The 23,281-nt window shown below is 37.4% G+C and overlaps 1 protein-coding gene across 5 annotated transcripts in view; it reads right to left on the reverse strand.

The window, feature by feature from the left end:
* Positions 1 to 2,754: 2,754 nt before the first annotated feature.
* Positions 2,755 to 23,281, reverse strand: part of aco1 (aconitase 1, soluble) — a 28,538-nt gene continuing 8,011 nt past the window's right edge. For 2 of the 5 annotated variants that reach the window (XM_077201925.1, XM_077201926.1), the window contains exons 4-22: positions 22,702 to 22,839; positions 21,611 to 21,648; positions 21,451 to 21,520; positions 21,166 to 21,349; positions 19,714 to 19,853; positions 19,392 to 19,563; positions 13,967 to 14,067; positions 13,739 to 13,855; positions 12,340 to 12,499; positions 10,444 to 10,579; positions 10,256 to 10,340; positions 10,000 to 10,156; positions 9,768 to 9,892; positions 9,556 to 9,660; positions 8,811 to 8,953; positions 8,475 to 8,622; positions 7,673 to 7,795; positions 5,764 to 5,949; positions 2,755 to 4,712 (exon numbers count right to left, since the gene is read on the reverse strand). In XM_077201925.1, the coding sequence (XP_077058040.1) occupies positions 4,596 to 4,712; positions 5,764 to 5,949; positions 7,673 to 7,795; positions 8,475 to 8,622; positions 8,811 to 8,953; positions 9,556 to 9,660; positions 9,768 to 9,892; positions 10,000 to 10,156; positions 10,256 to 10,340; positions 10,444 to 10,579; positions 12,340 to 12,499; positions 13,739 to 13,855; positions 13,967 to 14,067; positions 19,392 to 19,563; positions 19,714 to 19,853; positions 21,166 to 21,325 (2,175 nt within the window). In that variant the 5' untranslated portion in view covers positions 21,326 to 21,349; positions 21,451 to 21,520; positions 21,611 to 21,648; positions 22,702 to 22,839 and the 3' untranslated portion in view covers positions 2,755 to 4,595. Of the gene's footprint in view, positions 4,713 to 5,763; positions 5,950 to 7,672; positions 7,796 to 8,474; positions 8,623 to 8,810; positions 8,954 to 9,555; positions 9,661 to 9,767; positions 9,893 to 9,999; positions 10,157 to 10,255; positions 10,341 to 10,443; positions 10,580 to 12,339; positions 12,500 to 13,738; positions 13,856 to 13,966; positions 14,068 to 19,391; positions 19,564 to 19,713; positions 19,854 to 21,165; positions 21,350 to 21,450; positions 21,521 to 21,610; positions 21,718 to 22,701; positions 22,840 to 23,281 lie in introns of those variants that run through there. The other 3 variants (XM_077201922.1, XM_077201923.1, XM_077201924.1) reach the window with 2 other exon arrangements.

A 23,281-nucleotide genomic window follows, 5' to 3' on the forward strand; every position in this document is an offset into this window, starting at 1 on the left:
TCGAGTACTCAAACCCCTCCACCACGGTAAGGTGGCAGTTCAAGGAGGGGTAGAGAACCTCTGATTCAGGAGGAACAATATGGTTTTCATCCCGGTCATGGAACACTGGACCAGCTCTATACCCTCTTCAGGGTGCTGGAGGGTTCATGGGAGTTTGCCCAACCAATCCTCATGTGCTTTGTGGATTTGGAAAAGGCATTCGACTGTGTCCCTCATGGCGTCCTGTGGAGGGTGCTCTGGGAGTATGGGGTCCGGGGCCCTTTGCTAAGGGCTGTCCGGTCCTTGTATGACCGGAGCAGGAGCTTGGTTCGCATTGCCGGCAGTAAGTCAGATTTTTTCCCGGTGCATGTTGGACTCCGGTAGGGCTGCCCTTTGTCACCGGTTCTGTTCACAATTTTTATGGACAGAATCTACTGACGCAGCCAGGGGCCGGAGGGTATCCGGTTTGGGGACCACACAATTTCGTCTCTGCTTTTTGAGGATGATGTTGCCGTGCTGGCTCCATCAACCAGGACCTTCAGCATGCCCTGGGACTGTTTGCAGCCGAGTGTGAAGCGGCTGGGATGCGAATTACCACCTCCAAATCCAAGGCCATGGTTCTCAGTCCGAAAAGGGTGGCTTGCCCACTTCAGGTTGGTGGAGCATTCCTGCCTCAAGTGGAGGAGTTCAAGTATCTTGGGGTCTTGTTCACGACTGAGGGAAGGATGGAACGCGAGATTGACGGACGGATCGGTGCAGTTTCTGCAGTAATGTGGTCGATGTACCGGTGTGTCATGGTGAAGAAGGAGCTGAGCTGCAAGGCGAAGCTTACGATTTACCGGTCAATCTACGTTCCTACTCTTACCTATGGTCATGAGCTGTGGGTCATGACCGAAAGGACAAGATCCCGGTTACTGGCGGCCGAAATGAGCTTTCTCCGCAGGGTGGCTGGGCAATCTTTCTCCGCAGTATGGCTGGGCAATCTTGCCGAGCAATTGTTGCTTGGGCACTTTCCCATTGAAAATGGGCAATACATTTCTATCTGGATAATTTAGATTGGTCGTGAGCCCTGTCTCTCATCTGGTTGCCCGTTGGCGGCAACATTGCCCAGCAACATTGCTCAAAAAGTTGCCCAGTGTATCATCACCTTTAGAGATAAGGTGAGAAGCTCGTCACTCGGGAGGAGCTCAGAGTAGAGCCGCTGCTCCTCCACATCGAGAGGGGCCAGCTGAGGTGGCTCGGGCATCTGTTCCGGAAGCCTCCTGGACGCCTTGCCGGGAAAGTGTTCCAGGCGCGTCCCACCAGGAGGAGACCCCGGGGAAGACATAGGAAAAGCGGGAGGGATTATGTCTCCCGGCTGCTCTGGGAACGCCTCGGTGTCCCCCCCGGAAGAGTCTGGTTAGAGGGATGTCTGGGCATCTCTGCTTAGACTGCTGCCCCCGCGACCCGGCCCCGGATAAGCAGAAGAAGATGAAGATGATGATGACATTTACTGGGCTCAATATATTTATTGCCCTTTCAAACTGAACAAAAAGTTATTGTTTTCATTGTTGTTGACCCATGTAACCTTGTAAACAGTGCTTTTAGATATTCAGATAGGTCTAACATGTAGGATATATACAGAAATTGAATAAGTTATCAAACACTTAGCAGTCTTCACTGCATAAATTATAAATTAAATATAGATTAATCCTTATTAAAGCTACAAAAGTTATTCAGGAAAGAGCAGTGAGAGATTTTCTTTTTCTTTTGTTCTTTGGTTATCCTTGATGACAGACAGCAGCAGGTTTATTAGGCTGCTGTTACTTTAACTGTGTTTTACTTAAACTGCTGTTACTGCGGAACTGAAACAAATTTTCTCACAACTCTTTACGTTAATTTAAGAATTAATTTAACTGTGCTTGTGCGGATACTCAACAAAACTGGCATTTTGGCATAATATTGTTTTTGTCCAGTCTAGAGTAGCTGAAGCAGCTTGTGCGCACGAGTCACGTGTGTCACACAGACAGGATTCACAGACGTGCATGCCAGTACTGTACTGTTCTTTTTTGTGTCTTATCGTGCTTGAATGGTTTAAAACCATTTGCATTTATAAGAGCATGATCATATATTGGAACGGTAGCCAAAGGATGATGGGAGAAACCGTATGCTGCGTTAATTGTGTTAAATATTTATAACTCATTAACCTGGAAAAAATTAATTGCATGCATTAATGCGTTAATTTTGACAGCCCTACCCAGACAGCAACATGGTATCGGCCCAGATCTGGCCCACATCTGGTACACCTGGAATCCACACAGCCCGGATGTGGGTCGGATCTGGGCCAACATTATGTTGCTGTCTGGGTAATAATAACAATTATTATTATGTTATTAATATAAGTCTATTTTTTGGACTATACATTTTCTTATCGCTCATTTCGAAGGATGTGTTCTCCAGAGGGCGCATGTCTTATTTCAGAACTTTAACCATTATAAAATTGACTATTGCTCCTAGTGAAGCGTAAATTATTGTAATTTCTTAATGACTTTGGAATGTTGTGGTCAGTTTACTGAAATGAAGCAGTATGTTGGCCAACAAATTGCGACCTCCGGATAATGCAGCTTTCAAAATTAAACGAGGCCTTATAGTTAGCATATCGATTTTCGATATTATTCGAGGTAATTGGTAAAGGTTAGTCATTCCAAAACCAAAATCATGAGTCCCAGCTACTACAATGTCAGAAATAGGCTAGAGATCTTAATGTTGCACATACGGTAAAGGAACACAGATGAATTTTAAGCATATTCCATTAATGGTTTATTTTCATAAAGCCAGTTTACACAAAAACTACATGTAAATGTTCTGTTGTTAAAATAAAGGTCAATAAATTCGACTGCTGAAGTATTAGAGCAAAACTGTGGCAGTCTGGGCTTGAAACTACAAAACCTCTATTATAGAGCACCTAAATGTCTTTTTTTCTGAAGCCTACTAAATATTCTAATAGTATTTTGCCCTAAAGCAGGGTTCAGGTTTTGCCGGGTTTTACCCTCTCTGTGCTTTAACATACATTTTTAGTAAAGTTTTCAAAATTCAACAGAGAGAATTTGTTGAGTAGACAAGACCTCATTCTCAGCAGTGCCATATTTGATTTTAACGGGAATAAAAGCAAGGCTGTGAGGGATAGATGTTGGCCTACATCTCTTCAGTGGATTGTTCCGCTGATGAAACACTACAAAAAATATTTCCAAGAGTTTTCAGTAGACAAAAAACACAGACAATATGAGCTGTGGAAAATTATGTGAATGAGCTTTATATACAGCTTTTTATAGCAGATGCCATTAGAAACACGGCAAGTGCCTCGCTTTCATATACTAGCTACTTGTCATGGCGCTGATAAGGTCTGTCTCTCATTTATCAAACCTGCATCTGATTCCATGCACATTTTACAAACGGGCAGCAAGAAAGTTGTGAAATCGACTTCGGACCGGAATGCACGACACAAGAAATAAAGACCGGAATAATAGGCGCACAAGTGATTCAAGTGATTACACACAATCTGAAAAAATAGGCACTTTCAAATGTAGAGTATGATAGGCGAGTTCATATTCAACAGTTGTTAAATGAATTTATCTGATCCAATATTTGTTTGCAGAGAGCAACAAATTTAAAGCCTTCATATTATGCATTATGAATGTATTTTAATGCATTAATTATGCCTTGTGATGCACCTTTTATTAATTATTCTTAATTGTAATCAGTTATAATTCTTATCAATTCATTGTTACATCTTCAGAAAGTATAATGCATTAAAACACATGACAATAAACCAAGTTGTAACAAGTTTCAGTTTCAGTTGTAACAAGGAATCTGTAAATATTATAATGCATTTTATCTTTGGTAACAGTGATTTCTGTAAAGATATAATGCATTATAATGTTGAATACATTTTGAATACCTTTATAATGTATTATACATAAAGGCTTTAAGTCCAAATTTTCTTCAGTATGTCAGTCTAAAGGAAATATATAGGTAATGCATAACCATTATGTGACTTCCGAAAGAAAAATATTCAACAACGAAACGGAATCATTGGTAATCATAATCATTGTGCACAATTTTTAACTATTATAATTAACAAAAAGCACACATTATATAACCAGATAACCTGTAAAGAAATTGTGTCAAAGTTCAATTTAAGTACAGTAATTAATAAGATTATAAGATATTAATTTCTACTTTGATGTCATCTAAACAGAAAAGCGAGAATGCGACTTCAGTTTGGCAGTGCCGAGATATGGTTAGAATGGAGAACGTTCAACTTGTCATTGACAACATCTAATGCTTTCATACTTCCCCTTCAATCCCACCAAACCAATATAATCATCATCTGCACAACATCAGAATCAAAAACAGCACCTTTCAGAGATACTGAAGAGAAGTAAACGTGTACCACACAACATTAGGCAAACTATTTTGATGTTGACACTGACAGCAAACATTACAGTACACTTAAAAGTAAACAACAAATTAATTGGTTCTTAAGGAAAAAACAGAAACACTGTCAGGACAAAACATGTAGATGGTGGATATGTGCGTTTAGAGTGGAATGTCCTGAAGAGGGTGTCCTTTCCATCTTAATTTTCAGACATCTTGCGAATCATGTAGTTGAGTATGCCACCATGACGGAAGTAAGTGAGCTCCACATCCGTGTCAAACCTCATCTTAGCATGAAATGTTTTCCCTGTGTCCAGCTGCAGAGATGAACGAAACAACGCATTTAATCATATGGGACAGGGAGAAAAACATATTTAAGGCAGTGTTATTTTAGCATTGTTTACATATAATTGTATATTTTCAGTTTTCATATTAGTTTAAGTTTTAATACTTTTTAAAAAATATTTCTATAGCTTTATTTAATTAATTTTTTCAGTTTTAGTAATTTCAGTTATTTGCCAAGGCAAAATTTAATTTTTTTCAACTAATATTTATATTTTAAAATTCTCTTCAGGAAAGAAAATAATTTTTTAGTAGTTTTTCTGGTCTCTAAACCCCACCTTTCCAGGAGACTACTCCGCTCTGATTGGTCAGATGGCCCAGGCTGTTGTGATTTGCCTACTTTATTCTGATTGGTCAGACGGCTCAGTCTGTTGTGATTGGTCTACACTGCTCTGATTGGCAGAAGGTCCAGTCTGTTGTGATTGGTCTACCACTTACAGTGTGTGCTGAAAACAAACTGCTCATTACCATATCTGAATTTCAGCTCCGGAGGCTTCCACAACATTTGATACACAGTGATACGAACAGAAATGATGGTGTCGGTTTTACAGTATCAATCTCATTCTTCGGATGAGTGGATATGCTTTTCCAGCACTGTAAACATCATCTTCTCAACATCTCGACAAGAAAACTCTTCCAGTCTCAGCTACAACTACAGTGATTGAGGGCAGGTAAAAGTAGACGTGGTTCACAGACAGCCAATACAGACCATAGATGGGCATTATGCAAATTTATTACAAACCTACGTAGGTTCGTGCAGGAAGTAGGATGAATTACTGACGACTCATTAAAAATTGGTTCTTTCTTTTGGGACTTTGAACTTTGAAACTTTGCAGACCTTTTACATTACAAACTACATGAAATATAATATCCACAAAAGCATAATAGGGGCACTTGATTTTAAGGACATTTTTGTTTACTGCTGTATACTTTTGGTACTGTGTTGTGTGGCGACATGATGTAAAATGTGAGCTCCTGAAGAGAAAGCATTTGAGGCAGGGTTTGTGGTGGAATCATAAGCTCTACCTTGATGTCCACAGTCATTCTGGGACTGAGCAGTGGGGGAATCATCACAGTGTATCGCTCGCGGCCAGTGAGCCCGAGGCTTTCAGCGCTGTCCCCCGGCAGGTACTCAAGAGGAATGATGCCCATGCCCACCAGATTACTGCGATGAATCCGCTCGTAACTCTCTGCTAGTACAGCTTTGATGCCCTAAGGGAGAAAATCAATAGCAGTAGCAGTTTTACTGAGAGGGTTGCACACTACACCCTTTTTTTAGTTTTATCCAGGAACTGGCTGTTTAACTATCAAAGGCCCTGTTTACACCTGGTATTAAGATGCGTTTTAGTCGACCGGATCACAAGTAGACAAGTGAGACAAATTCCTGTTTACACCTGGTATTAAGATGCGTTTTAGTCGATCGGATCACAAGTAGACAAGTGAGACACATTCCTTTTTACACCTGGTATTTTAATCCATCTCTTTTGTCCAGTTTCAACCACTTCTGTCCTGATTTCTTCGATGGGAGTGTCTATGGGCGGTTAATGGGGTTTTTCAGAACTTTCAATCTAATGGACAAAATAAGCTTGCGCAAGAAGATGACAGAAAAACAAATGGAGAGCAGCAGCTTTCGTTTCTGTTCTGATAACAGCAAGACCACAGCAAATGCTGTGAGTGTGTGTTAGAAATCAGGAATGGTGAGAGAACGTGCTTGGAACGTTTTTGCCTTTAAACCAAACTCTTCAGCGGACAAAGTTTTAATCCCGTCTGGCTAGTGCACTTCAAATAATTTTTTTACGCATTAAGTCAGTAGGCGGAGAGTAGGCGGTGTATTGTGGCTGTTCGAACGCATTTGATCAGATGAGCATCTACACTACGAAAGCAATCCGGTCAAATACTACCTCTGGAAGTGGGCGAAAGTGAACAAGCTCGTGCTGACGCCGTTTACTCCTGTATTTACTCCTGTACTCAGGTGTAAACAGGTGTAAACAGAGCAAAGCGTAAAGAAGACGCATTCAAAATATACATACAAAAAATAATAATGGGTGATCAACCACTTATGAAAAAAAGAAGTAGCCTTAATTTTAAAATTAGTAATCATAATATACTTTAAAAACACACACTTAAGTACACACTGAATATAATGGACACTTAACTTACCCACTTAAGTAGGACTTAAATACATCTTTATATGTAATTTTATAATTAGTTCTATTGTCTTTAAAGTATGATTAAAGTGAACTGCTGAATGTACTGACAAGCATTTATGGTAAAATGAAATGTATTTAATTTCTATTATAACTTGTATGGCATACATTTAAATATATTTGTTATTACACATTTGTAATATCGAAGTTGCAATTTAGTCCATTTCAAAATATAATAACAAATATTTCTTTAAAGCATCACAGATGATTATTAAAAAATAATGTTTGATTATTAAAATGTACTTAAAGGTAAAACTATTAATTTGTCATTATTATAAAAAAGTTCAGTTTAAAAATATACTTAAGTGTGTTAAGAAACAGTCATGAAAGTGTACTCTTAAGTACACTTCAGTGGCCTTTTATACGATTAATATAATATCATCTGCAAGTACAGTTTTTTTTTTAAATATATACTTAATATTTGAAATACACATTCAATTCAATTCAAGTCAACTTCTTTTTGACAAGGGACATCACATGCAGACAAGATTCAAATTGATTGAGACTGCAATAAATAAAACTGCATTGGCACAAGATGTACTGAAATAATATTTCATCCCATACATGTAGTTTCCAGACAGACATTGATCATCGTGTCCAAGTCACCATCAATCTATTTCTGTACAAACCTGAATGTGGATTCCTCAAGATATGCAAGTAAGTAATTCATCCAAGTTAAATGTCCGTTTATGATTTTGGTGAAACACTAGATGAACTATAAACCTTACCAGCAGGAAGGGCCCTTTAGCAGCCCAATCTCTAGAGCTTCCTGATCCATACTCTTTGCCTGCCAGAATCAAGAGAGGATGACCAGCCTGCTGATATTTTACTGCAGCATCAAACACATCCATCTGTAAAAAAATAAATAAAATAATAATTATTACAATTGTCAAATTTGGACATTTCTCTGGTATGGAAAAACATCTTTAAAAAAATAACATGGATTTATAGTATAATAATCTAATGGATTATTAGTAAAATAATTAGTATAATAATTAGCTTGACATGAACTTTTTGCTTACCAGCCACTGTGGCGAGTGGTTTTCTAAAGTTACTCGCCACTCAGCATTTTCACTGGCCACAATTTTGACATTGATACCATGGGGAAAAACTTCAATATAGATATGTTTAATATTATCTAATCATTTGGCAGCCGGTGTATTAGGCTGCTGTCACTTTAAGACCAGATGCACAGACCCCTTATACTGGTTTATATAGCCAATACACTTGGCTTTATGTGCACGCACTTTGTGAGCACAAAATCTGCGGGAATTCAAGCCCTGTAACACCAACAATATTCATTTCGGATCAAATGAAACGGGTGAGTTAAGGGAGGCGGGTTTGTGTGTCAACTCTCTGTCAGAGAGATGAGAAAACAAGAAAGCACAGCTGGTATCCTGTATCTATTCGGCAGAAAATGAGTATTGCAAGCGTTTCAGATATTTCAGTATCACAGTGTGTGTATATATGTATACGTGCATGTATTTGTGTGTGTATATATATATATTTGAAAAAAATACAGTCTCCTACCGTCTCTCCTGTAGGAAGATAAGTGGTGCTTGGAGCTTGCTTGTTTATAAACTTGTTAAAAAGGCGGATGTTGGCAAATGTGCCTCGAGCCATGACTGCGTCGTTGCCTCGACGAGAACCGTATGAGTTAAACTCTCTTGCAGTAAGTCTAGCAAAGGAAAGGAATATTCATTACCCACAGTGTTTCAAGTCATATCTTAATTTTAAAGATAATGTAGGCCTACAACTTTTTTTGCTAAAACAATGTAAACCAGACTACAGAGAGATAGTCATGTAACATCTTGAATTCTTGAGTCATGTAACAGCTTGAATTCTCAGGTATGGTAAAAGTCTTACCCAGCGTTAGTTAGGTAGCGTGCAGCAGGGCTGTTTCGTGCAATGTTACCAGCAGGCGAGATGTGGTCTGTGGTCACAGAATCTCCCAAATTGAGCAGTACATATGCATCTGTTATGGGCTTTGGTGTCTGGAGATCCCGGGTCTAAAATTGTAATAGCAGCAAAGCAATATATGTTTACAGTTCTTGCCTACCCTTGTGAAAGTTTCATTGTATTGAATATGTACTAGTGGTATTATTAAATAAATGGTTACTTAAGGGTACTTAAAGAGATAACATTTTTATACAGTACCTATGTTTCTTAACACAATACTGCCAAATTCAATTTTTTACTTCAAAGTTCAGGTGCGCCACCTTGTGGCTGATTTTCACAAAAATTGGTACACATTCATTTTCACAAGATGTACAAATATGTCCTTTTTTGTCCACTGAAATTTGATATTTCAAAATACTGCTCCTTTAAGGGGGTAAAAAAGAAGAGTTTTTTTAAAGCTAAAGTTATTGTATTGCTATATTGTATTTAATATAAATTTAAACTATAATACATTTTCATTTAATTTCCAATTAACATGCTGACATTGAATGTAATGTTTTCAGACATTTAATGTTAGTTTGCACTTAAGTATATTAATTTAAAGCATATTATTTAAATAAGAACTCTTTTTAAAAGTAGGCTAAAGTGCACTTATTTTTCATAATGGTACAGTTATGACACTGATCACATATAAAAAAACAGTATATAATACCAGTCCATCAAAGAAAGGTGGGGATTTTATGTAAGTGGATCTGGAATCCCAGGTATACAGTTTGTCAGAGGAGGCTTCCAGGGAGTTCCAGCGTTCATTCACTTTCTGAATATGAAAATAGACAAACACTACAGTTCAATTTATTATATTTACTTTTTTGTATCTGGACATTGTTTTGATTTACGACGGACGAGTTCATAACTTAAAAGCACCTCAATTTTCTCATAGACCTCTTTAAACATGGCAGGAATGACAAACTGTCTCTCCACCACCTGGATTTCCTCTCGTGTGGGCCAGATGTCCATTAGGAAAATCTCTTTTCCCTCAGAGTTCACAGCTGGATTAAGACAGGCAAAGAAACATTGTTGCTTTTGATGCTGTTTAGGGAGAACCAAGCATTGTAATGTAAAATAACGAGATTAATACCTGGTAAATAATACTTACCTAAAGGCTCTTTTTCGAAATCTATCCTCACTGTGCCTGCAATAGCATAGGCAATGACCAGCGGAGGAGAGGCCAAGTAATTGGCACGTGTGTTGGGATGGACACGACCCTCAAAGTTTCTGTTACCAGACAGGACACCAGCAGCAACCAAATCACCCTGTGACATAAAAAAAAAAATCATTAAATTTTTTTCTTTTTCTAAATATTATAACATTATCCAAAAAGATTATAAAATGAAGAGTAAAAGCTTGTTTACCTGAGTAATCGCCTCTACAACCTGCTCTGGAAGGGGTCCACTGTTTCCAATGCAGGTCATGCAGCCATAACCAACAACCTCAAAACTAAAGAAAGGTAAATATTATTACAAATTTGTTAAAGATTTTGTAAGCATATTGTGTAGTTATGCTGTCCTCATATTTTGATGGTTTTAACTGAGTTTCTCACCCTAACTGAGTGAGGAAGTCCATGACTCCGCTCTCTTTAAGGTAGTAGGTGACCACTCCACTCCCTGGAGACAGACTGGTCTTTATGTACGGCTTGACACTGAGACCACACTGTACAGCCTTCTGAGCCAAGAGACCTGACGGAAATAAAGAGCAGCACTACATTACCACAGACAAAAATACTGTCTAACTATAAAGTGACATTATATATATACACATTATACCAGTGGTCTCAAACTCAATTCCTGGAGGGCCACAGCTCTGCACAGTTTAGCTCCAACCAGCTCAAACTCACACCTGCAAGGAAGTTTCTAGCGTTCCTGAAGACCTTGATTAGCTGGATCAGGTGTGTTTGATTAGGGTTGGAGCAAAACTGTGCAGAGCTCTGGCCCTCCGGGAATTGAGTTTGAGACCACTGCATTATACCATATATATACACACACCATATATCATATATACATTGAGCATATTTATAAATTCAGGGGTTCTTAACATAGATATAGACATTCAACCGCTCCAGAAACGTCGACGCGCACGCCATCTTGGAACGGTCAGCGTGTCGTAACTCATAGGCCTTGTCGCAAATGGCGCACTTCATGCGGACTTTCGGTCTCGTGGACATAATTTATGCGTGCTCGCTGAGCCTACGAGTCCGTAGACCGTCCCATTCAACATTTTAACGCTCTGAAGAGTGCTCAGCAGCACCCCCTTTGTACCCTTGAAGCGGTCTTCCTTAAAGCCCGCATGGATGCAGACCCCACACACTTTAACTACCCAGGAATCCTTGCGAATGGCCAATTAGACAACGGATGGGAGGAGACTTTGCTCATGAACAATTGTTAACATGGCTGAGAATAAAATATTTAAGTGTAAGTATCATTACGGTTTTTATGACCTAGGTGTACATTTTACCAGTTATTACCTACAGTTTATACAAACATTATGGTCATCGACCAGTGGTTGATGCCTCAAACACACGCTAATAACAGCATGCTGAATAATACGATTGCATTATGATTCATTAAATAAATAGAACAGAATAGAATAGATGACGTCACCTAAGTGTGGACTCTGAGGAAGTCCACAAGTCCGGAGTGTGCCATTTGGTGACAGGGCCATAGTAAGAATCAATGATGCCACAACATTGTGCAGCTTCTGGTTGTGAATCAGCCAACATTTAAAAACCCAAAGATATGGGATAACCTTTGGTTTGTGTTTTTATATCTATTAACTCGATCAGGTTTTTACAATGGTACTTTTTAATTGATTTATTTTTACTGTGGTAACTTTTTAACGTCGTATTAGCTAGTGCCTTCGTCTTGTTGTATTGTGTTAGTTTAGCAAAAGCACCAGCTTAAGTCTATTACAGGTATTGATCTTCATGGATGCCTCGACCTACGTATGCAGACGCTCAGTCCACTTGCTGTCGGGTGTTCAAGGACCGGCTTTGACCGTTCCAATTACTTTTATGATGACTTTTCTGGGACTTAAAAGTGATAGTTGCGTAGCCGTCAATGGAGTGTCAGAAAGCTCTCAAATTTCATTAAAAAAGATCTCCATTTGTGTTTCCGAAGATGAATGAAAGTCTTACGGGTTTGGAATGACATGAGGGTGAGAAATAAATGACACAATTTTCAATTCTGGGTTAGCTAACCCTTTAAAATAAAACTAACATTTATGATATCATTAGAATGATTCTAGAGAGTCATATGGACTACTTTTATGGTGTTTTTTCAATGTATTTTTATATACGGTATGTCAAATATTGAAAAGAGCAGCCTTCTAACCATTCCTTTGTGTTAAAAAGGAGGGGGAAAACTAGTTTGAAGTGACTTGAGGAGGAGTGGATGAATTATACTTGTTGTGGTGTAAATGATCCCTGTGTGCAGACATGTACCTGCTCCCAGCATGACTGAGGGGTTACTGGTGTTGGTACAGCTGGTAATGGCTGCGATGACCACAGATCCGTGAGAGAGTGAATACTCTGCACCGTTAAACTGGAATGGTACTCGAACATCATGGCGCTCGGGAGCCACCTGGAATCCTTTAAAGCCTTGCTGTAGACAACAGACAATAATGGATGATAAAGGTGTGCAAAAATATTTCTCTAGACATGAATGGTTGCTTCAGCACTGCTTTAAGGAATTCAAAATCTGATGTTTATGGATTTTATGACTGTTTTGTCCATGTATTATCTTTGAGATCATCTTTAGGCTAAGGAAATGTGGAATGTATGGGATATGGAAGATAAATATAAATAAAATATGTATGGAATCATATAAATATGGAATCATACAGGAATGTATGAAGCCCACTTCCACCACATGAGGAACAATTAAGTCTAAATTAATTATTAAAATAAATAAAGGAAAAATCAAATTAAATGAATTAAAATAATTAAAATGTTGAAATGATTTACTCTCATAATTATGGGGGGAAAATTATGACATACTAAATTATAAGATAAAAAGTAAAAAATGATGTAAGTATATTATGTAGTTATGTAATAATCACAATTTCAACTCTGTCAATTGTGACTTTATCTCATCATATTGACAAACAATTGATGTTTTTTGTCAAATTTAACAATAACTTTGTTATCAACTTTTTGCAATAAAGTTTCAACTATTCAACTATTTGTGCAATAATTATGATTGATAATTTCAACTTTTTATGTCAATTTCGACTCATGTCAAATTATTTTTTTATGTCAGTTTTAACTTAAACCGAAATGATGACAAAAAGTCTTATTTATCGAAAAACTAGCAAAAAAACAATCATGAAGTTGAAATTATGATATCATTTTTTTAAGTCAATTATGAATTTATGTAATAATTACTTTTGGGCAATTTAAATGAAATTGACATAAAAAAGCAATAACTGTCATAAAAAGAAATTGACATAAGTTTAATGTCAGTTATGCCTAATGTCATAAATGACTTACCAGCTGAAATAGGCTTTCACAGTAATTAGATTTCTGCTAATCATGTAATTTTGTGGGATTGCTAAACTTTTAGTTTAGCACAGTGGCCCTTTACTCTTTAAAATGAGTTGTTTGTCATACACAATATATTATGATTGAACAAGCCTCACTCTATTTCAATTTCAATTTTGGCTGTTGAGCTAAACTATCTGTTGCTATTTCACAACAAAGGCACAAAACTGGGAAAGACCTCAAAAAGTGTGTAGAGAGTTTACTTTTGGGGTATCCATCAGGAAACAGAATACTGTATTAACTCAAGAATCAAAAGGAACGTGTGTCCTGTGTGTTTTCCAGGTATTACTGTGACATGTACCTTGGCCGCTAAACACATTTTAAAGTCCTGCTTCATGTCTGATACAGCCACTTTGTCATGTGGCCGTTTAGGACCACTGCAACAGGGGACAACAGTACTGAGGTCCAACTCAACAACCTGGAGGAGGAAAAATGAGAGACATACATACATTTAGCAGAAAGTGGTGCAGACAGCAGTGACTAGGGTGAACATATCTGTGAACAGCACGTTTGTGTTGGGTTTAGATACCTGAGTGAACTGTGGATCTTGAGAAATGTTGCTGTAGTCTCTGAACATGCCCACCGCTCTCAGATACTTTTCTATGTAAGTTAGATTCTCCATGTCCCTCCCTTAAAAACAAATATGAATACAACACACATAAACAATGAGAGTCCAGTTTCCAACCTTCTGATATCCAGGAAAGTAATTCCACCTTACTGACCACAGGGTATTTAAATAGGTTAAACAGGATAAAAAGGGTATTTCTAAAAAATAAACTATACTACGGTTTATAATATTAATAAAAAAATAAAAAAGGCCACTTAAGTGTACTTAAAGAGAGTACACAAGAACTAAGGGGCTTCCGGTCTGAGCGAACGCTGGCGTGTTCTGACAGCCGCTGCTCTCTCGCTATCTCGCTATCCTTTTGTCTTCGTGACAAACTGTGGACTAATTATGGACTACTCAAGCGTGTTTTTTTTTTTTTCAACGCTGATTTTAAACGCTGAATTACGGTGCTGTTTAAAAAATTGTCTCTGCATCCCTTCAGTCAAGCTGCTACCTGCCAAACGCGAGCTTTCGCCACCGAAGCAAACAGGCTATTCAACTGTTTTCCGTGAGTAAGCTTCTACTTTCTCTCGGACTATTGGTTGCCATATGCTAGTCAGGTTGATATGGTCTTAGAAAGGGCTGTATCTTCCACATACTTGCACTGTGTAGTAGTTCAGCTGCCCGGTGTGCTGGCTAACGTGGTTTAAAATCTGGCTGGGTATGCGCGACTCTAGGATGATCATCCTCTTTTTATTGCACGTAACTTTTTTATCTGCTTCTTTTTATTTTTGCGCGCTGTCTCAAGAAACTTTGCTGCCTTTTTGCCGGTGGGGTTTTTATGACATGACTTTTTATTCGTCGTTGGATCTGCACCATCTGAACCCTAAAGTTCGGTCATCGCTGCCCACTAATCTTTACAATCACTGCGCTGCTCTTGGTATCGCCCGCCGGCCTCGTTACATACATCGGGGCTCCCACAAACATTGTACTGGGCTCTCTACTTCAGCTCACTCAGTTGACTCAGTTGACGGATGTATTATTCCCGTCGTCTGGTCTTCCTCTCGTCGGCTGTCTACAAAATCTCGCAGAGAAGGCGGAAATATTAACTCTGCAAATCACCGTTCTCTGGAATATGCCCCACTTGGGGCCCTATCACCAGCTAAAACTTCCTCTGCATCAGCTCAGCCTTCAGTGAAAATGGCTCTAGTAAACGCTAGATCACTATCAAATAAAACATTCATTATGAACAACTTCTTCTCATCTTATGCCTTGGATTTTCTGTTTGTGACTGAAACCTGGTTGAAATCTGACGATGTTTCGTCTCTGGGCGAATTATCTCCTCCTGACTGTTCCTTTTACAGCACTCCCAGGCCAAATGGATCTGGTGGTGGTCTAGCTACAATCTTTAAGAAGTCATTTAAATGTCAACTACTGCCCGTAGATACTTTTTCCAGTTTTGAAGCACAACTATTGCACATCGACCTAAATGGTCCTCTAATTTGCATCCTGATTTATAGACCACCGAAAGTCAACACAACGTTTATCCATGAGCTCTCAGACTTCCTGTCAAATCAAGTGTCACGCTGTGATAGACTGTTGGTTCTGGGGGATTTCAATATCCATGTTTGCTGCCCCTCTAAACCTATGGTTAAAAATTTTATGAACCTCATTGACTCACTCAGTTTCGCACAGTGTGTCTCTTCTCCTACTCACAACCTGGGCCACACACTAGATCTTATTTTGACTCGTGGTCTCTCTATGCATTCATGTGAAGTATTTGATGCTGGTATTTCTGATCACTATTCTGTTTTATTTGAACCTGCAGTTCCATATGTACAGCCCGTCCTCTTTCAGCCTGTGTGCTGCTCCCGTGTTTTTCATGCCACTACTGCACTAGAATTCTCAACCACCTTTTCTAATTGTGAGGTCTCTTTGTCACCTGATATGAACACTGATGAGTTGGTTCTCGTCTTCAACTCTGCCTGCTCTACTGCATTGGATATTGTTGCCCCTTTGAAGCCTAGAAGGCAAAAACCTAAATCAAACTCTCAACCTTGGTTAAATGACTCTACCCGTGTGCTCAGACGGGAATGCAGAAGGGCTGAGCGCAGGTGGAAAAAGGACGGGCTACAGGTCTCTTATCAAATTTTAAAAGATTGTCTTGCCACCTATCAAAAGTCGGTCAGTGATGAAAAGTCTCAATATCTTTCAAATTTAATTGCTATGAATGCAAACAGGCCACAAGTTCTTTTTAAAACTATAAACTCAGTTCTTAATCCAGCCACCTGCTCAGCTCCTGTTGGCAATCTCGAGACCTGTATAGAATTCTTAGGTTTCTTTGTACAGAAGATACTAGATATCAGATCTCGCCTCTCTCCTTCTGACACGGCTGTTTCTCCCCTTATCTCTCCTTCTAGTAATTTTACTAGTTTTAAACCAGTGTCTCAGTCTCAATTAAGTGCATTAATTTCCAAAATGAAAGTGGCATACTGTCAATCTGATGTACTGCCTGGCCGTTTGCTTAGAGAGGTATTAGACACTATTAGCCCTGCGCTTTTAACTATTATAAACAGTTCTCTGTCCACTGGGGTTTTCCCTGAGTCTTTTAAGCATGCTTCTGTACAGCCCTTGCTAAAAAGATCTAACCTTGATCCATCTGTTCTTAGTAATTACCGGCCAATTTCTAAACTACCATTCATTTCAAAGGTTTTAGAGAAAGCAGTGCTCTCACAGTTTACTTCTTACTTAGATGCCTTTAACATTTTGGATAAGTTACAATCTGGTTTTAGAGCACTTCACAGTACAGAGTCAGCCTTGCTTAAAGTTACAAATGATCTATTGTTGTCTACTGATTCAGGGTCATCTGTCATTCTGTTACTGCTAGATCTGAGTGCAGCTTTTGACACGATTGACCATGACATCCTCTTGAAACGACTTCAATATACAGTAGGGGTTCAAGGCACGGCATTACAATGGTTCAACTCTTATTTAAAGGGTAGGACGTTTTCAGTAAATATCGGGTCGTTTACCTCACCTACTGCACCCGTCACTTATGGTGTTCCCCAGGGTTCTATTCTTGGCCCTTTGTTGTTTTCACTCTACATGCTTCCCCTGGGCTCCATTCTCCAGAAACATGGCATAAACTATCACTGCTACGCCGATGACCTACAACTTTACCTTCCAATCAAACTTGAAAATGATTTCTCTATACAACTCCTTTTATCATGTCTTGATGAAGTGAAAATTTGGATGGCGAACAATTTCCTGCAACTAAACACCGACAAAACTGAGGTGCTTCTGCTAGGCCCCACTGCACTCAATACTACTCTGACAAGTAGGTTAGGCTCCCTCAGTGATAGCTTACAACCCTATGTAAAAAATCTAGGGGTCTATTTTGACCCTTCACTACAATTCGACAAACAGGTGAACACGGTTGTAAAGAGTAGCTTCTTCCACCTCAGATCTGTTGCGAAGGTAAAACATTTTCTTTCTCAAAAAGATCTTGAAATTGTCATCCATGCACTAATCTCTTCTAGACTGGACTATTGTAATTCTCTATATGTCGGTCTTCCACAAAGCACTCTATCTCGGCTTCAGATGGTCCAAAATGCGGCAGCCAGACTGCTGACAGGAACAAAAAAACGGGAGCATATTACTCCTGTTCTTGTTTCATTGCACTGGCTCCCTGTCAAGTTTAGAGTTGATTTTAAGGTCCTTCTTTTTGTATATAAGGCTCTCCAAAAATCAACCCCGGATTATCTCTATGAACTTATCCAGCCACATACAACCTCTAGGTCATTAAGATCCTGTAACCAGCTTCTTTTATCAGTTCCTCGTTCACGTTGCAAATCAAAAGGCGACAGAGCTTTCGCGGTTGCTGCACCTAAACTTTGGAACAGCTTACCCTTTAATATCAGGGCCTCTCCATCGCTCAATGCTTTTAAATCTAGCCTAAAGACTCATTTTTATACTCTTGCATTTGAGTGACACTGTGTATGGTACACTGTGTAAATGTACGTAGAAATGTTCTTTTATTCGTTTATTATTATTAATAGTTTTCTTTATTAATTTTTAATTTTTATTTTTGACCGTCTGTAAAGCACTTTGGATCAACTAATGTTGTGTTTATGTTGTGCTCTATAAATAAATTGACTTGACTTGACTTGACTTAAGAAAGTGCACTTAATAATAATGTCAAATTAAATGTTTTACTAAATGTTAAGTACATTTTAAATTATATTTTAATAATCTTGTCATGCTTTAAAGTACACTAATTTTGCTGTTGACTAACATAAAAAAGCACATGTAAAATAATGGCAGTGTGTTATTCGATAGTACATTTAAACATATTTTAAATGTACAAATTGCAATTTCATCACATGTATAATTGCAAATATATTTAAACACGAGATACAATTTTCAAAAGAAATGACATTGAAATACATTTTAGTTTACCATAAATGCTTGTCAGTATTGTCAGTATTGTCAAATGCTTGTCAGTGCTTGTTCAGCAGTTCACTTTAACCATACTTAAAAGACAATGGACAAATCTTTTTTTGATCGAAAAAAGATTCGTTCATTTTGATGAACGAGTTCGAACAGGAGAGTCACAGAACAGAGCGAGGCGAGCATTTGTGCTTATAAAACTAAAACTTTTTTATTTATTTTTGAAATGACCAATCGTTTCGCTAGATAAGACCCTTATTCATCGTCTGGTGTCGTTTAAAGCCCTTTGAAGCTGCACTGAAACTGTCATTTGGACCTTGAACCGTTTGGGTCCCGTTGAAGTCCATTATATGGAGAAAAAGCCTGGAATGTTTTCATAAAAAACCTTAATTTCTTTTCGACTGAAGAAAGAAAGACATGGACATCTTGGATGACATGGGGGTGAGTAAATTATCAGCAAAAGTTTTTTTTAAAGTGAAATAATCCTTTAAGTGGGTCAAAAAAACTCTAATGTTCAGCCAATTGCATTTAATATAAATGTAAACTATTATATATTTGATTTATTTGAAGTTAACATGCATTTAAGTGTCCGAAGGCAGTTTGCGCAAAGTTATTTGGTAACATTTTAGTTTAGGTCCCAATTCTCACTATGAACTATTAACTACGACATTTGCCTCAAACTCCTGATCAGTGCTTATTAATAGTTAGTAAGGTAGTTGTTAAATTTAGGAATTGGGTAAGATTAATAGATGTAGAATATGGTCATGCAGAATAAGGCATTAGTATGTGCTTTATACGTACTAATAATAAGCCAATATCCTAGTAATTTGCATGTTAATAAGCAATTAGGTAAATAGTGAGAATTGGACTCTAAACTAAAGTGTTACCAGTTTTGTCTTTGTTTTTTTAAAGTATGCGTAAGTGTACTTCAAAACTGTTCAGGGAGACATGAACGTACCCGTTTGCGTCAGATATTGAATGCTGATGTGGTCTACAGGGAAGAAGGCAGCGGTGGCTCCATACTCAGGGCACATGTTGGCGATGGTGGCGCGGTCAGCGATAGACAGCTGGGCAACACCAGGGCCAAAGAACTCCACAAATTTTCCAACCACACCAACTTGCCGCAAATGCTGGGAAGATAAAGAGTATAATAAAACAAAGCAACTTAGTTTTTAAACATCCACTAAACCATGAAGGTCAAGTAGGGAGAATATTGTTAATGTTTCCAATATTTTCAAACCAAAGCCAACATAAAATCAGATGTGGCACGACTTCCATACCTTGGTGACAGTCAGCACTATGTCAGTGGAGGTGATAAATTTGTTGGGCGTCCCCTGTAGTTTGTAGCCAATGACCTCTGGCAGCACCATGCTGATGGGTTGACCCAACATGACCGCTTCAGCTTCAATCCCTCCCACACCTGCTCCAAAATATCAGAGGTTAAATCTCAGCAGAACATTGTGTTTATTACAAAACTCTTTAATTACCAGCCCAACACTAATACACAAATTTAACTTTCTTTTTGCCTAAAATAACAAAAATATAACAAAAGTCAGGATTATGAGCTACAAAGTCGTAATTATGACATGAAAGTAAAAATGAGGTCTAATTATGATTTTTGTATTAAATATACATTTATAATGTACTTATAAACATTAACATAAAATGGAATTATGAGATAATAGGTCGAAATTGTGTCATAATTATTACTTCTGTACTGACACATAAAATGTAAAAATTATAAGATACTAAGTCATAATTATGAGATAAGAGGTCAAAATTGTGACAATTATGACTTGTATAGTATGATTATGATGTATAATTGTCATGTTATATATACAAGTCATAATTATAAGATAAAAAGCTGAAATAATATCTCATAATTTTGACATTTAATGTGTCATAATAATACAGAAGTAATAATTATGACAATTTTAACTTTGTCTCATTATTATGCCTTAGTATCTCATAATTTTGTCACAAATATACAAGTCACAATTATGACACTAAGCCATAATTATGAGATAAAAAGCTGAAATTGTGTCAGAATTATGACTAGTATAGTATGACTTACTAAGTCAAAAGATACCAAGATATACTAAGTCAAAATTATTACATGAAAGTTGAAATTGTCACAATTATTACTTCTGTATGACACATAAAAATGTCAAAATCATAGATTGTTAAATTACAAAATAAAAAAAGTCATAATTATTAAATAAAAAGTTGAAATTATGACTTGTATCTGATCATTTCAACATTTTGTGTAAGTCAGACATAATATAATACATGTAAAATGTAAGTCATATACACAATACATTATGTATCCCCCCTCTATCCCCCCACAGCTGCTTCAATAATTTTGAACAGACATGTATGCCATATTGTTGCAATAACATGCACAAGACACTTTAAGCTATTTTTATTGTTTTTATTGCTTTAACTTATTGTTTTTATGTGTGTTGGTGATGTGGGTAATATGGATGAATACCGTTTGTTTTCTATGAGAGATATGAAAACTAAACTAAAAACTAATAATACACAAGTCACAATAATGACATTTTTGACATTTTATGCATGAGTCATAATTATGACCATTTCAACTTTTTATCTAATATCTATGACTTTTTAATCTCAGAATTATAAATTAAGGTCCGTTCATACCCAGAACGATAACAGTAAATGACTTAAAATAATGAAACTACTGGTGATTCTCGATGATATTCACTCACCCCAGCCCAGCACTCCCAACCCATCGATCATGGTTGTGTGCGAGTCCGTTCCCACCAGACTGTCCGGGTAGAAGAAACCATCCTGGTCAAACACAACCCTGGCCAGGTACTCCAGATTGACCTGATGGACTATTCCTGAACCCGGAGGAATGATCCGCATGTTCCGGAATGCTTTAGAACCCCACTGTGAACCAATACAATTAGTTCAACAAGCGATCATAATCTTCATATTTTGAAGAGACAAACAATATCAAAACATGTCCAATACAGAGGGGGAAAAATTACCTTTAAAAACTCAAATCGTTCCTTGTTCCTTTCAAATTCAAGGTCTTGGTTTTTCTGAACGCTGTCAGCCCTTAAAATATGGAAAATGTACACTTTGAACTGTTGAACTGAGTAGGTGATAGTTCACCCAAAAATGAAAATTCTGTCATAATTTACTCACCCTCGTGTCGTTCCAAACCTGTATGACTTTCTTTTTGTCTGCAGAACACATAAAGAAGATATTTTGAAGAATGCTGGTAACCAAACAGACATTTCTCAAAAATATCTTCTTTTTGAGAACAACATGAGGGTGATTAAACATTGACAGAATTTTCATTTTTATGGTGAATTATCTTTTTAAATGATCATTCACTTATCACAGACTGCAAATCCCAAGACAAGAGCTCCAAATGACAATTAGGTTTAAGTTTTCATTTTAAGATGTGACGGAGACATTTAGGAGCTCAGAAGGACGGAGACAATAATTAAATAAATAAATGAATGACAGACAAACAGATATATAGATTTTTTTATATAGTCTTCTGTCGTGTTTTAAAGGAGTACATTTATTTTGTTGTGTTGACTAACATGCTAAAGCACATGTACAGTAACACACTTGATTATAATTCAACTGTAGAGCAAAATTCTATTTTGCATTTAAGTTAATATATTTAAAATGTACTAAATTGCAGTAAAATAATAATAAATAAACAAAATCATAAAGTATATTTTACTTTACCATAAATGATTGCCAGTACATTGAGCAGCACACTTTAACCATTTTTCAGACAATAGAAGTAATTATGAAATTACATATAAAGATGTATTTAAGTCCTACTTAAGTGGGTTAAAATAAGCTCAGCTAAGTTCATTAAATATAAATCTAACCTATAATTTAATATACTTTAACATGCAATTAAGTGTCCGAAAACACAAAACAAACTTATTTTAAAGTACCCATGAATACCCTTTTTAGAAGTATGCCAAAGTGTACTTTTTTCACAAGGGTTTACAGTGGCATTTTCTCAAGCACGCTGTCTATAATTAAGCACTTAAACACAAAGCATACTGTGCTCTTGATTAAATAAATACTCAGTTGGCGAAGGTAAATACTTTTAAATAAACCCTGTAAAACAACATGAACCCATTTAAAACATTTCCTCGTGAGAACTCCGTACATGAAAACAGACACTAAACAGAGGCTGTTCTGAAATATCGACAGATAGACAGAGACATAAAAAGCAATTTTACATTTCTGTCAAATGAACCTACTTCCTGTTGAAGTCAACCTGAATGGAATGATCTATGACAAGGTCTGCCGGACAAACTGGATTAATCTTCTCAGGGTCGCCCTGTAATTTTTTCACTGCGTCACGCATGGCTGCAAAGTCGACCACTGCAGGAACCCCCCTGTGCACAGTGAATGAACAATGAGACAAATATGTAACAGACAGATAGAAAGCTGCGAAAATATGAAACAGTTTATGGAACCTTTAGATAAAAAGTTTTTTTGTTGTGCATTTTTGTTACAACAGGTGTTTATTACTGATAACGTGAGAATATGAAGCTCACTTTACTGTGTATTGTATAATATGCAATTTGATATTTACATGGCCAAATATTATGAAGAAATTCCTGGCATGCATGTGATCAGCTAAATACAAAAAACAAGGAAAACCTATTTATGCAGGAGCTATTTAGCTGATCTCCTGGAGTATGATGCTGTTTTTTCCTTTTTATCCAAGTCTGATACTGCCATTTCTGTTTTCTTATTTAATTTTTTGAGTCAGGCAATGTTTTTGCTACTCCTGTTTAAGGGTGTTCTTAGCTTTGCTGTACTTATCTGTGCTGT

This window comes from Siphateles boraxobius, unplaced genomic scaffold, assembly GCF_051911475.1.
Source record: "Siphateles boraxobius isolate OS27281-9 unplaced genomic scaffold, OSU_SipBor_1 48, whole genome shotgun sequence".
Taxonomy (NCBI): domain Eukaryota; kingdom Metazoa; phylum Chordata; class Actinopteri; order Cypriniformes; family Leuciscidae; genus Siphateles; species Siphateles boraxobius.